Source organism: Megascapheus bottae, chromosome 3 (assembly GCF_031878675.1).
Source record: "Megascapheus bottae isolate mThoBot1 chromosome 3, mThoBot2.hap1, whole genome shotgun sequence".
NCBI lineage: Eukaryota > Metazoa > Chordata > Mammalia > Rodentia > Geomyidae > Megascapheus > Megascapheus bottae.
This window is the reverse complement of record NC_143511.1, coordinates 85,837,775-85,851,311: the sequence shown is the minus strand read 5'-3', so window position 1 is coordinate 85,851,311 and position 13,537 is coordinate 85,837,775. Positions and strand designations below refer to the sequence as shown.

At 49.2% G+C, this 13,537-nt stretch overlaps 2 protein-coding genes across 2 annotated transcripts in view; one reads left to right on the top strand and one right to left on the bottom strand.

Moving 5' to 3' along the window:
- Nup188 (nucleoporin 188) overlaps nt 1-8,368 on the bottom strand; it is a 34,105-nt gene extending 25,737 nt beyond the window's left edge. The window contains exons 1-3 of the mRNA XM_090329395.1: nt 8,292-8,368; nt 4,366-4,420; nt 1,378-1,451 (exon numbers count right to left, since the gene is read on the bottom strand). Coding sequence (XP_090185521.1) covers nt 1,378-1,451; nt 4,366-4,420; nt 8,292-8,323 — 161 coding nt within the window. The 5' untranslated portion in view covers nt 8,324-8,368. The remainder of the gene's footprint in view (nt 1-1,377; nt 1,452-4,365; nt 4,421-8,291) is intronic.
- A 67-nt stretch (nt 8,369-8,435) lies between these two features.
- Nucleotides 8,436-10,425, top strand: Dolk (dolichol kinase). The gene has a single exon (XM_090329220.1). It carries the CDS (start codon nt 8,691-8,693, stop codon nt 10,305-10,307), a length of 1,617 nt encoding a protein of 538 aa, XP_090185346.1. The 5' UTR covers nt 8,436-8,690; the 3' UTR covers nt 10,308-10,425.
- Nucleotides 10,426-13,537: the final 3,112 nt, after the last annotated feature.

Genomic DNA, 13,537 nt, shown 5'->3' with positions numbered 1-13,537 from the left:
TGGTTAAAGTGCTTGCCTAGCATGCATGAAGACCCAGGTTCGATTCCTCGGTACCACATACATAGAAAAAAGCTGGAAGTGGTGCTGACGCTCAAGTGGTAGAGCTCTAGCCTTGAGAAAATCCAAGGGCAGTGCTCAGGCCCTGAGCTCAAGCCCAGGACTGGCAAAAAAAAAAAAAAAAAAAAAGAGTCTCAGGGACTTTAGTACCCAGGCTGGCTTTGAACCGTGATGCTCAGACCTCAGCCTTCTGAGTAGCTAGGATTATGGACATGAGCCACTGTGCCCAGCCTCTGAAATATATTGTTATCACCATCTTGTCAGTAGTATTAACATTTAAAAAGAAGAAAATGAGGGCAGAGAGTTTGGCCTACTGGTAGAGTGATTGCCTAGCATGTACGAAGACCCAGGTTTGATTCCTCAGTACCACATACATAGAAAAAAGCTGGAAATGGTCCTATGGCTCAAGCAGTAGAGATCTAGCCTTGAGAAAGCACAAGGACAGAGCTTAGGCCCTGAGTTCAAGCCCCAGGACTAGCAAGAAGAAAAAGAAGAGGAGGAAGAAGAAGAAGAAGAAGAGGAAGAAGAGGAAGAGGAGGAGGAGGAAGAAGAAGAAGAAGAAGAAGAAGAAGAAGAAGAAGAAGAAGAAGAAGAAGAAGAAGAAGAAAGAAGTCCTGCTGGGGTTGAACTCAAGCCTATGGTTTTTCTCAAAGCTAGCACTCTACCACTTGAGTCATACAGCACCACTTCCGGCATTTTTCTGTGTATGTGGTACTGAGGATTCAAAGCCAGGACTTCTTGCCTGCCGGGCAAGCACTCTACCACTAAGCCACACTCCCAGCTCCATGTGTTAGCAGTTAGCAGCTGTTAGCACTGTTCAGTGCTGTATCTCATCAGTGCTGTATCTCATCACCAAGTTATGACACAAACCTAGTGAACTATAATATTACAGGTGTTACCTGAATATTTAATAAATCTTTATCTACACACAATTAGATGTTTAAGATTCTATATTATACACTGAATTTCCTTTTCTTTGAAAAGATAGGGAAAAATATGCCATAGTCTATTCCACTGGAAACCAACTTGCATTCTCCCTAATCTAACTGGCCCAATAATATCACAAAAAAATCATATAAGAGTTTCTACTAGGGGGGCGGGAAGTTTGGCCTAGTGGTGTAAAATGCTTGCCTAGCATGCACGAAGACCTGGGTTCAATTCCTTGGTACCACATACATAGAAAAAAGCTGGAAGTGGTGCTGAGCTCTAGCCTTGAGAAAAGTCCAAGGACAGTGCTCAGGCCCTGAGCTCAAGCCCAGGACTGGGAAAAAAAAAAGTTTCTACTAGGGAATTATATCCTGACAAGTGGGGCAGCAATACCTCGGTGGTTTATAGTATAACAGTCCCTCCAACAGCCGATGCCAATGTTTATTCAGTTCCGCCTCAATTTGATTCTGAAAAAGAACACAGTAATTAGGCAGTGCAAACAATCAGACTCCAGAATCACACTAAGCATTACATATTCCTTTCTGTTTTTTATTTTGTTTTAGTTTTTTTTCTGCTGATTCTGGGGCTTGAACTCAGGACCTGGGATCTGTCCCTGAAGCCTCTCTGTGCTCAAGGCTAGAGCTCTAACACATGAGCCACAGCACCACTTCCATCCTTTTCTGTGTATATGGTACTAAAGAAGTGAACCCAGGGCTTTATGCATGCTAGGTAATCACTCTTACCACTAAGCCACATTTACAGCTTGCCTTTTGGTTTAAAAATTCATGTTCCAGGGCTGGGAGTTTGGCCTAGTGGTAGAGTGCTTGCCTAGCATGCACGAAGACCCAGCTTCGATTCCTCAGTACCACATACATAGAAAAAAGCCAGAAGTGGTGCTGAGGCTCAAGTGGTAGAGTGCTAGCCTTGAGAAAGGCCAAGGACATTGCTCAGGCCCTGAGCCTAAACCCAGCACTGGCAAAAAAAAATCATGTTCCAGTCAGATGTAGTAGCTCACTCCTGTAGTCTTAGCTACTCAGAAGGCTGAGATCTGAGGATCAAGATTCAAAGCCAACCCCGGGCACAAAAGGACCTGTGACTCTTATCTCCAACTAACCTCTAGAAAATGAAAAGTGGGGCTTGGCTGGAGGATAAGTCGGTAGACTTGAGCTAAAGAGTTCAGACACAATGCTCAGGGCCAGAGGCAGGGTGGTAGCCTTGCACTAAAGAGCTCAGGGACAGCACAAGCCAAATTCAAGCCCCATGACCCACAAAAAAAAAATGGGGGGGAGGCGAGCAGTGGTTCACGCCTATAATCTTAGCTACTCAGGAGGATGAGATCTGAGGACTGTGGTTCAGTGGTTCAAAGCTAGCCCAGGCACTAAAGAGAGACTCTTATCTCCAATAGAAAATGGGAAGTAGGGCTATGGCTCAGGAGTAGGTTAGTAGCCTTGAGCTGAAGAACTCAGGGACAATGCCCAGGCCCAGGGATAGGGCAGTAGCCTTGAGCTGAAGAGCTCAGGAACAGCACCAAAACCCAGAGTTCAAGCCCCATGACTCACATAATAAATAAATAAACAAACAAATAAATAAATGGCCAGGAGTTTGGCCTAGTGGTAGAGTGTTTGCCTAGCATGCATGAAGACCTGGATTTAATTCCTTGGTACCACACACATGGGAAAAAAAAAAAAAGCCAGAAGTGGTGCTGTGGCTCAAGTGGTAGAGCTCTCTCTACCCTTGAGAAAGCCCAAGAACAGCACTTAGGCTTGGAGTTCAAGCCCCAGAACTGGCAATAAAAGAAAGGGCTGGAGTTCAAGCCCCAGAACTGGCAATAAAAGAAAGGGCTGGGCCAGGAGTTTGGCATAGGGGTAGAGTGTCTAGAATGCATGAAGACCCAGGTTTGATTCCTCAGTTTCACATATACAGAAAAAAGCTGGAAAAGGTAATGTAGCTCAAATGGTAGAGCTCTAGCCTTGAGAATGCCTAAGACCAGTGCTCAGGCCCTGAGTCCACAATACAAGACTGGCAGAAAGAGAGGGAGAGAGAAAGGGACGGAGGGAGGGAGGGAAGGAGGGAGGGGGAGGGGGAGAGAGAGAGAGAGAGAGAGAGAGAGAGAGAGAGAGAGAGAGAGAGAGAGAGAGAGAGAGAGAGGGAGAGAGAGAGGGAGAGGGAGAGGGAGAGGAAAAATAAGAAGGGTCAGTTGCTGGTGGCTCACACCCGTAATCCTAGCTACTAAGGAGACTGAGATCTGAGATCACAGTTCAAAGCCAGCCTGGGCACAAAAATCTGTGAGACTCACCTCCAATTAACCACCAGAAAACCAGAAGTGGCACTGTGGTTCAAAGTGGTAGAGCAATAGTCTTGAGTTGAAGAGTTTAGGGACAGCACCCAGGTTGTGAGTTCAAGCTCCATAACCAAACCACCAAAAAAAAAAAAAAAAAAAAAGGAGGGGGGAGGCCTTTTTCTTAGTAACATAGCCATTTAAGAACTGTACCACACAGCAGGTATGGTGGCGGCTCTCGATGAGATCAAGAGGCTGAGATCTGAGGACCAAGGTTCAAAGCAGCCAGGGCACAAAAGGACCTGAGACTCTTATCCCCAAGTAACCTCTAGAAAACAGGAAGTGGGGCTTGGCTCAAGGAGAGGATGATAGACTTGAGCTAAAGAGCTCAGGGACAAGGCCCAGGTCCATGGGTAGGAGGGTAGCACCCAGGGTGAGTTCAAGCCCCATGACTCACAAAAAAAAAAAAAAAAAGTACCACTAGCCAGGCAGCCAGGCACCAGTAGTCCATACCTTGCATACCTGTGAATACTACCTATTCATAAGACTGACCAGTTCAAATAGAAAAGCCCTGAGAGGGGCCAGGAGTTTGGCCTAGTGGTAGAGTGAAGACCTGGTTCAATTCCTTGGTGCCACATACATAGCAAAAAGCCAGAAATGGTGCTGTGGCTCAAGTGGTAGAGCTTAAGCCCAGGACTGGCAAAAAAAAAAAAAAAAAAAAAAGCCCCGAGAGCGGAGAGTGCTAGGTACTGACTCATGACTATAATCCTAGCTACTCAGGAAACTGAGAACTGAGAATCATGGTTCAAAGCCATCTTGGGCAGGAAAGTCTATGAGACTCTTACCTCCATAGATATTTAGATAAAGCCAGAAATAGTGCTGTGGCTCAAGTGGCAAAGTGCTAGCCAGGGACAGTATCTAGGCATTGAGTTCAAACACCAAGACTGGCAAAAAAAAAAAAAAAGCCCCGGAGATTCCATCTCCAAAATAGACATTGGAGGTATAGCTCAATGGCTCAAGTGCTGGAGTAATTGCCTAGTATGATGCCCTGAGTTCAAACTCTAGTACCAAAGAGAAAAGAAGAATCCTACCCTTTGACTTACCAGTTCTCTCAAAGCTGACCTTCCAAGTAAAATTGTCCACAGTTCTCTACTGCTCCTGGAAAACGAAAAATCAGGGGTCATTTTGCTCTTCTAGCTGAAAAGAAATCTGATGGTCAATATAAAATCATATAACAGGGCCAGGAGTTTGGCCTAGTGATGGAGTGCTTACATAGCATGCACAAAGACCTGGTTCAATTCCTTCGTACCACATACATAGAAAAAGCTGGAAATGGTGCTGTGACTCAAGTGGTAGAGTGCCAGCATAGAGAAAGTCCAAGGACAGTGCTCAGGCCCTGAGTTCACTCCCCAGGACTGGCAAAATAGATAAAATTTAAAGTGATTAAGTTACCTGCCTAAAGTCACAAAGATAATACAAAGATAATAATGGAGCCAGAGGTAGAATCTAAGGATGCACGACTCTAGAGTTTAACCTTTGTAAGAGTCTGCAGCTGTATCTGGGCAGGAACACTGGCAGCTCATGTCTGCAATCCTACCTAAGAAGCTGAGATCTAAAGATCAAAGTTCGAAACCAGTCTAAGCAGAAAAGTCCCTGAGAGGGGCCGGGAGTTTGGCCTAGTGGTTAAAGTGCTTGCCTAGCATGCATGAAGACCCGGGTTCGATTCCTCGGTACCACATACATAGAAAAAGCCGGAAGTGGTGCTGAGGCTCAAGTGGTAGAGCTCTAGCCTTGAGAAAGTCCAAGGACAGTGTTCAGGCCCTGAGCTCAAGCCCAGGACTGGCAAAAAAAAAAAAAAGTCCCTGAGAATCTTCAATTAACCACTAAAAGCCTGAATGAGAGGTGTGGATCAAGTGACCAAAGTCAGTTTCCCCCCGCCCCCGCCCCAATCCTGGGGCTGGAACTCAGGGCCTAGGCATTGTCCCTGAGATTTCTCAAGGCTAGTGCTCTATCATTTGGGGCATAACACCACTTCTGCCTTTTTCTGGCTATGTGCTAACCAAGGAATCAAACCAAGGGCTTCCTGCATGCTAGGCAAACACTCTACCTCTAGGCCCAACTCCTGGCCCCAGAATGTCAGTCTTTATCATGAAAGCTAAGCAAGTAGAGATTTGGTGGCTCATTCCTGTAATTCTAGCTACTCAGGAGGCTGAGTTTGGCCCAGTGGTACAGTGCTTGCCCAGATTGCATGAAGGAGACCCAGATTCATTTCCTCAGTACCACATACACAGAAAAGCCGGAAATGGCTCTGCTGTGGCTCAAGTGGTAGAGCACCAGCCTTGAAGAAAGCCCAAGGACAATGCTCAGGCCCTGAGTTCAATCACCAGGACTGGCCAAAAAAAAAAAAAAAAAGGGAGCTGTGGTAGTAGAGCACTAGTCTTGTGAAGCAGTGCCCGGGCCCTAAGTTCATGCCCTATGACTAACCAAAAAAAAAGAAGCAGGTAAGCAAGAAGCATGAGGTTCTAAAGTCAAATTCTAACAACAACAACAAAAAAAAATCGAGTTGCATTGAAGTATATACACACATTTATACTCAAGAATTTACACTGGCAGCCAGCTGGTGGCTCATGCCTGTAATCCAAGCTACTCAGGAGGCTAAGGTCTGAGAATCAAGGCACAAAAGGACCTGAGAGACTAATCTCCAATTAACCTCTAGAAAACAGGAAACAGAGCTATAGCTCCAGGGGTGAGGTGGTAGGTAGCCTTGAGCTAAAGAGAACAGGTACAACACCCAGGTAGGGTGGTATCTTTGAGCTGAAGAGTTCAGGAACAGCACCCAGGACCAGAATTCAAGCCTCATGACCCACAAAAAAATAATAAAAAGAAAAAGAACCAAGAGGGGCCCAGAGTTTGGCCTAGTGGTAGAGTGCTTGCCTAGCATGCACAAAGCTCTGGGTTCCATTCCTCAGTACCACATACAAAGAGGAAACCAGAAGTGGTGCTGTGGTTCAAATAGTAGAGCCCTAGCCTTGAGAATGCCCAAGGACAGTGCTCAGGCCCTGAGTCCACGGCCAGAACTGGCAAACGCAAACACACACACACACACACACACACATCAACAATTAGGAACCAGGTGCTAGTAGCTCACACCTGTAATCCTAGCTACTCAGGAGGCTGAGATCTGAGAATCAGTGTTCCAAAGCCAGCCTGGGCACATAAGCCCAGGAGATGCTTATCTCCAATTAACCACCAGAAAACAGGAAGTGGTCCTGTGACTCAAGGGGCAGGGGTGGTAGCCTTGAGCTGAAGAACTGAGGGACAGCACCCAGGTCCAGACTTCAGGTCCCATAACCGATGAAAGAAAAAGGAAGGAAGGAAGGGAGGGAGGGAGGGAGGGAGGGAAGAGAAAAGAAGTTTCGAAAGAGCCAACCAAGGCCAACTCCAAATCAGATGGCACCAAGAATAGAACTGAAATTTTCTTAGAAGGCTGCTCAGCTCAATGCAGTTCCATGTAGTAGGATCTATCAGCAATGTAGCACCTGGAAACCCTAGAGTTAAGATGGGGGGGCAGGGGCGGGCTGGAGCTAATCGGAGTGCTCACCTAGCATTGAGATCTTGAGTTCCATCCTCAATACCACAATAAAATAAAATTAATAAATATGCCACATGTCAGTTTAAGTTCATCTTCAAGGATAAATCTGATAGGCTCCCCAGTATACTGGCAGCTGGACATGAATGGCTCACGCCTGTAATCCTAGTTACTTGAGAGTCTAGGATCTAGTGAGCAAGGTTTGAAGTCAGTCCAGGCAGAAATGTTGGAGACCCTATTTCCAATGAACAGAAAGGCTGGATTGGAGGCATGGTTCAAGTGGTAAGGGTGCCTGCTATAAACAAAACAGCCAAAGCCCAAGGCCCTGAGTTCAAACCCTACACCTGTATAAATACTGGCAGATGTGGTGGCTTGGACAAGATGCTGCTGCTTTCCTTCCCTCAACCTCTCATTAATGCACAAGCCTTACCCTGAAGTAGCAAAACTTCACCCAGGCTCCACAATGTCTGGGCCTGGGAAAAAAGGAGACCCAGAGGCCACCAAGGTTGACACAAGGGCTGGCATGAAATAGCAGGGGAGGAATAGGCCAAGTGGTCCTCACAGCTGCGAAGCGAAGCGAACATGCTGTTCTGTCTGGATGGAGGGCATAGAGATGAACAAGACTGAAAGAAAAAAAAATCAGGGATATTGCGGTCCCAGGCAAGAAGTTAAGGAGGATGTGTCGTTTTAGGAGATGGTGAGAAAGAAGAGAAAGACAAGTCACGTTGTAAAGTGGATTATGGAGGCGTGGTGGCCTAGTTAAAAGCTTTGGGGCGACAGACACCTTTCCATCTGAACCCTCTCACTTTATCCTGGGGCCTGGGAAGCGCCTTGCGGCTTCCGGGGGGCCTGGCGCTCGCCAGCGCTGGGAACTGGAGAGCGGTGCCCTCTCGTCTTTTAATCATCGGGGTCCCCGAGGCCCGGTGCGGCGCCTGGAAGGTATCGGAAGGGGGTGGGCACGTCCTCAGCCCACGGAATGCATTTGTGAGGAGCCGATGGGGGGAGGAGGACGAGGAGGGTGGGGAGTGCAGGGACGCCGACCCGAGGGCCCGGGGAGAGGCGCGGGCGGAACGCGGCGGGGTGGGAGGCGGGCACGGGACGAGGGGGCCCCGCCGGCCACCGCCAAGCGCCCCGGCGCGCCTCGACCCGAGCGCGGACGCGGGTGGGAAGCCGAGGGCGGGCGGGAGGGCGCCGGGCCGGGAGCCCCAAGGCCGGCGCGGAGGAGGGGCCGGCGGCCGGCCCACTCCCGGAGAAGTGCTCTCAGAGCCGCGCGTGCCGGGACCGTTTAGAGCGAACCGCCTGCCGTCCCACAGCGTGTGCGTCCCGCCACAGTCGTGCCCGGCACCACCATCGCTTTCTGCTCCCAACTTTTCCCCGGTTCCCTTTCCGCTTCCACCCAGCGCCTCACAGGCAGCGCCGCAGACCCGGCCCGCTCCTCACCTCACGTACGGCCCACCGGCGGCAGCCGCCATCTTCGCGCGCCCGCGCGCCGCCCCGGCCCCGCCCACAGAGGACGAGCCCACGTGACCACTCGCCTCCAGAGGGCCTGGGCGGGGCTTCCACGTCACGTGGTGGAGGGGCGGGGCTAAGATGGCGCTGCCCAGTCCGGCGCGGCTTCCGCTGCGGGAGCCGTGGCGGTGTGGAGGGCGAAGGAGTGGCCACGACTCCACGGGGTGGACAGTGGTGCAGCGGCGCCCACTCCCGGGCCGCAGAGTGACCCGCGGCGGAACTTCTTCCTCGAAGCTGGACGAGGTTGCTGGCTGCAGTGAAGTTGCTGCCCTTTGCTTGGCGGGGTGACGGGCCCAAAGACCGAGGCGTCCCTAGTTACCCGGGCCAGACATGACCCGAAAGTGTCCTCCCCCCGTCCCGGAGCCCCAGGCTCCGCTGAGCGGATCGGTGCTGGCAGAGGCTCTGGTGGTGTTCGCGGTGGTGCTGAGCATCCACGCAGCCGTGTGGGACCGATACTCGTGGTGCGCGGTGGCCCTCGCCGTGCAGGCCTTCTACGTCCAGTACAAGTGGGACCGGTTGCTACAGCAGGGAAACGCCGTGTTCCAGTTCCGGACGTCAGCCAACAGCGGCCTCCTGCCCGCCTCCATGGTCATGCCTTTGCTAGGGCTGGTCATGAAGGAGCGGTGCCAGGCTGCCGAGAACCCGCATTTCGAGCGCTTTGGCATTGTCGTAGCAGCCACTGGGATGGCAGTGGCCCTCTTCTCCTCGGTGTTAGCGCTGGGCATCACGCGCCCGTTGCCCACCAATACGTGTGCCATAGCTGGTTTGGCGGGAGGCGTCATCGTGTATATCATGAAACATTCACTCAGCGTGGGGGAGGTCATTGAGGTCCTGGAAGTCCTGCTGATCTTTGTGTATCTCAACATGATCCTGTTGTACCTGCTGCCTCGCTGCTTCACTCCTGGGGAAGCCCTGCTGGTACTCGGTGGCATTAGCTTCGTCCTCAACCAACTCATCAAGCGCTCTCTGAGCGTGGTAGAAAGCCAGGGAGACCCAGTGGACTTCTTCCTGCTGGTGGTGGTGGTAGGGATGGTACTGATGGGTGTCTTCTTCAGCACCCTCTTTGTCTTCATGGACTCTGGCACCTGGGCCTCCTCCATCTTCTTCCACCTCATGACTTGTGTGCTGGGCCTTGGTGTGGTCCTGCCCTGGCTGCATTGGCTCATTCACAAGAATCCCTTACTCTGGCTTCTGCAGTTCCTCTTCCAGACAGAAACTCGCATCTATCTCCTCGCTTATTGGTCTCTGCTGGCCACTGTGGCCTGCCTGGTGGTGCTGTACCAGAACACTAAGCGAGCATCTTCTGAGTCCAAGAAGCACCAGGCTCCCACCATCACCAGGAAGTATTTCCACTTCATTGTGGTAGCCACTTACATCCCAGGTATCATCTTTGACCGCCCCCTGCTCTATGTGGCTGCCACTGTATGTTTAGCAGTTTTCATCTTCCTGGAGTATGTGCGCTACTTCCGCATCAAGCCTTTGGGTCATGTGCTGCGGAGCCTCCTGTCCCTCTTCCTGGATGAACGCGACAGTGGACCACTTATCCTGACACACATCTACCTGCTCCTGGGCATGTCTCTTCCCATCTGGCTGATCCCCAGACCCTGCACACAGAAGGGCAGCCTGGGAGGAGCAAGGGCTCTGGTCCCTTATGCTGGTGTCTTAGCCGTGGGTGTGGGCGATACGGTGGCCTCCATTTTTGGAAGCACTATGGGGGAGATCCGCTGGCCTGGAACCAAGAAGACTTTTGAAGGGACCGTGACATCTATATTTGCCCAGATTATTTCTGTAGCTCTCATCTTAATCTTTGACACTGGTGTGGACCTGAATTATAGTTATGCGTGGATTTTGGGGTCCATCAGCACTGTGTCCCTCCTGGAAGCATATACTACACAGATAGACAATCTCCTTTTGCCCCTCTACCTCCTGATACTGTTGATGGCCTAGCTCTTGTACAGCAGCAGTGATGCAGTAAATAGTGACTTGGGAAGAATGGTCCCCACCACATATGGACAGAAAGAACCTAGGGATGAAATGTGGGTTGGGATTTTCATTTGATTCAGACTTAAAATAAAAATTTGAAAAATAAAAGTTCTCTTACTTTGTTTTGCTGATATTTTAAAAGAAAAAGGAACCTATAAACCAAGCTACTCGAAAGGCTGAGATCTGAGGATCACTGTCTGAAGCCAGCCCTGAGTGTCTTATCTCCAGTTAATCACCAAAAGTCCAGAATTAAAGCTGTTGTTCAAGTGGTAGAGCACTAATGCACTTGTGAAAAGCTGGGACATTGCCCGGCCCTGAGAAAAAAAGAATAGTACAACTCAGAGAATATGAATATACTGTTGAGCTCTCTCTTTTTCTTTTTTTTTTATATTTTTTAAAATATTTTTATTGTATTTAATAAAAGGGTTACATGATATTTGCCAGATAGAAGGTGCATTAATTCACATACATTGATACCCTTCCACATGTCTTGGTCCCCACTACCCTCCCCCCCACCCCTCTTCTCTTTTTTTCTTTTTGCTAGTCCTAGGGCTTGAAGTTGGGGCCTGAGCTCTGTCCTTGGGCTTTGTCAAGGCTAGTGGTCTAGCACTTAAGCCACAGTACCATTTCCACCTGTATATGGAAATGTATGTGTGTGCACGGAGGAATCGAACCCAGGTCTTCGTGCATTCTAGGCAAGGACTCTACCACTAGGCTAAACTCCTGGCCCTGCTTTCTTTTCTTGAAGCCAAGGGAAAGACAGGAAGGACACCAGAGGGGCCCCTGGAGGGGTGAATGCTTTATGGGGTGTGTTAATCTGATCAGAATCTGTGTACACACAACTTCATAACTGTGGCCTTAGATAAAGCAATCAGTCTGACCCTTGCTTTTTTTTTTTTTTAATTGTCATGGTGTTTGAACTGTGGGCCTTGGTGCTGTCCCTGAGCAGCTCAGCTCAAAGCTAGTGCTCTACTCCACTGAGTCACAGCACCAACTTCCAGTTTTCTGGTGGTTAACTGGAGATAAGAGTCTCACAGACTTTTGTGCCTGGGCTGGCTTTGAACTGCCATCCTCAGATCTCAGCCTCCTGAGTAGCTAGGATTACAGGCGTGAACCACCAGTGCCCTGTTGACCCTTGATTTTCTTTTTTTATAGCTATGGCTTAAATTCAGTGCCTCATGCTCTCACTTGGCTTTTTTTTTTTTAGCACTCAACTACCACATGGGCCACACTTTCTAGATTTGTACCAGTTAACTGGAGGTAAAAGTCTCTCAGACTTTTCTGGGAAGGCTTCAAACCACAATTCTCAGATCTTAGCATCTTGAATAGCTAGGATTATAGGCAGAAACCATCTTTGTGGCTGAACCTCAATTCTTCTCTCTGCAAGGTGAGAATAACAGCCTGCCTGAACCTCTCTGAATATGGAGAGCATCTGGTAAGACAGCCCTTGAGTGAAGCCGCCCACCTCTGGCCCACCCATGATAAGCAAGGGTGAAGGGAAAGTGTCCTCATTACCCAAGATCAGCTGTGTCTCTGAAAAGCCAAGAGAGGCGGGCTGAACTTAAAGCAGAATGACCTTTACTCCTGACTGCACTAGGAGAACCCAAGGAGGGAAGTAGAAAGTACTAGTGGTTTTTCTCCCTTAAGATAAGTGAGCCTTGGGTCTGGAAGGGAAGGATCTGCTGCTGGGTTTGCTGCCTGCTGAGAGGTGTGACAGAGAATGAACTTTATAGCCCTGGCTTCCCATTAGGGTATCCCTCCAGAGAGGGGTTTACATTCCAATTCTGTCCAACCCATTTCTGTGGCAGCAGCTCAACAGATACAATTGGGGCTGGGGGAATCGGAGAATTCAAAAAGGCTCCATTACTGGTGTGTGCTCCAGATAGACTCTCTCTCTGTTCCACACCTGCTCCCCCTACCCCGCCCCACCACAAAACAACTATGATATCTCACTGGGCTGGCATGAAACCTAGCCTGTAACAGAACACTGTAGACATTCAATGACTTTTTATGTGGTATTTATACTGAGGTTCAAACTCTAGACCTCACTCTAAAAAGGCACTGTATCACACTGCCAGCCCCTTTTGATGTTGAATATTTTTCAAGATTGATGTCACTATTCTCAGGCTCACTTGGACTGTGATCTTCTATTTGTTGCTCACTTTGTCACCAGGATGAGAGACATGGTCTACATTCTACTATGCCCAACCTTGTGCTTCTCTTGCAGCTCTGGAGACACACTTGTATGATACCACAACCAGCTATTGGTTAAGATGTGAACCTCTTGGGTCTGCGCTGGCCTTGGAAACACAATCCCCAGATCTCTGCCTCCCAAGAAGCTAGGACTACAGGTGTGACCCCCTGCACCCATCAGTGAACATTTGACAGCAGTAAAAAGAACACACAACACAATTCCCTAGACTAGAAGAAAATGTCCCCCTGTCTGGTAGAAGATGAGAACTTGGTGCTACCAAGGCCAGATGCCAAGACTGGAGCTCTAGGGAGCTGGAGCCTCTTCCTGGGAAACCCTAACAAGCTCTTTCCCTTAGAGGAGAGTGCTGATGTGTTCCCACACATCCTCTGCGTGGTACTATGACTAGAAGACTGAACGGCTAACAGCTGCTTGGGTCTGGCAGGAAAGGTGGTGACGGAGAGCATGGGATGCTCTGTGCCTCTCACGATTCAGAGTCAGTGCTGGAGCTCAGGCCAGTGGCAGTCACTTTTCAGCATGGGAAAGGCCCTGCTTTCATCTGACTATTGCAGAAGAAAAAGAATGAAAGAACTAAATAAATAAGCTTATTAAGAGAAACTCAGATAAGCACTATCCTTTCTCGGGATTTTTTGTTGTTGTTTATTTACTTTTTTTTTGTCCTGGGGCTTGAACACAGAGCTTGGATGCTGTCCCTGAGGATTATTATTATTATTATTATTATTGTTATTATTTGCTCAAGGCTACGGCTCTATCACTTGAGCCACAGTGCCACTTCAGCTTTTTCTGAGTAGTTTATTAGCTGTAAGAGTCTTTGGGAGCTGGACACCGGTGGCTCACACCTGTAATCCTAGCTACTCAGGAGGTAGAGATCTGAGGATCACAGTTCAAAAACAGCCAGGGCTTGAACTCCAATTAATCATTCAAGGGCTGGGAGTGTGGCCTAGTGGTAGAGTGCTTGACTAACATGCACAAAGGAAGCCCT

What these genes read in the sequence shown, in the direction of transcription:
- Dolk (XM_090329220.1), top strand. Translation starts at nt 8,691, where the DNA reads ATGACCCGAAAGTGTCCTCCCCCCGTCCCGGAGCCCCAGGCTCCGCTG.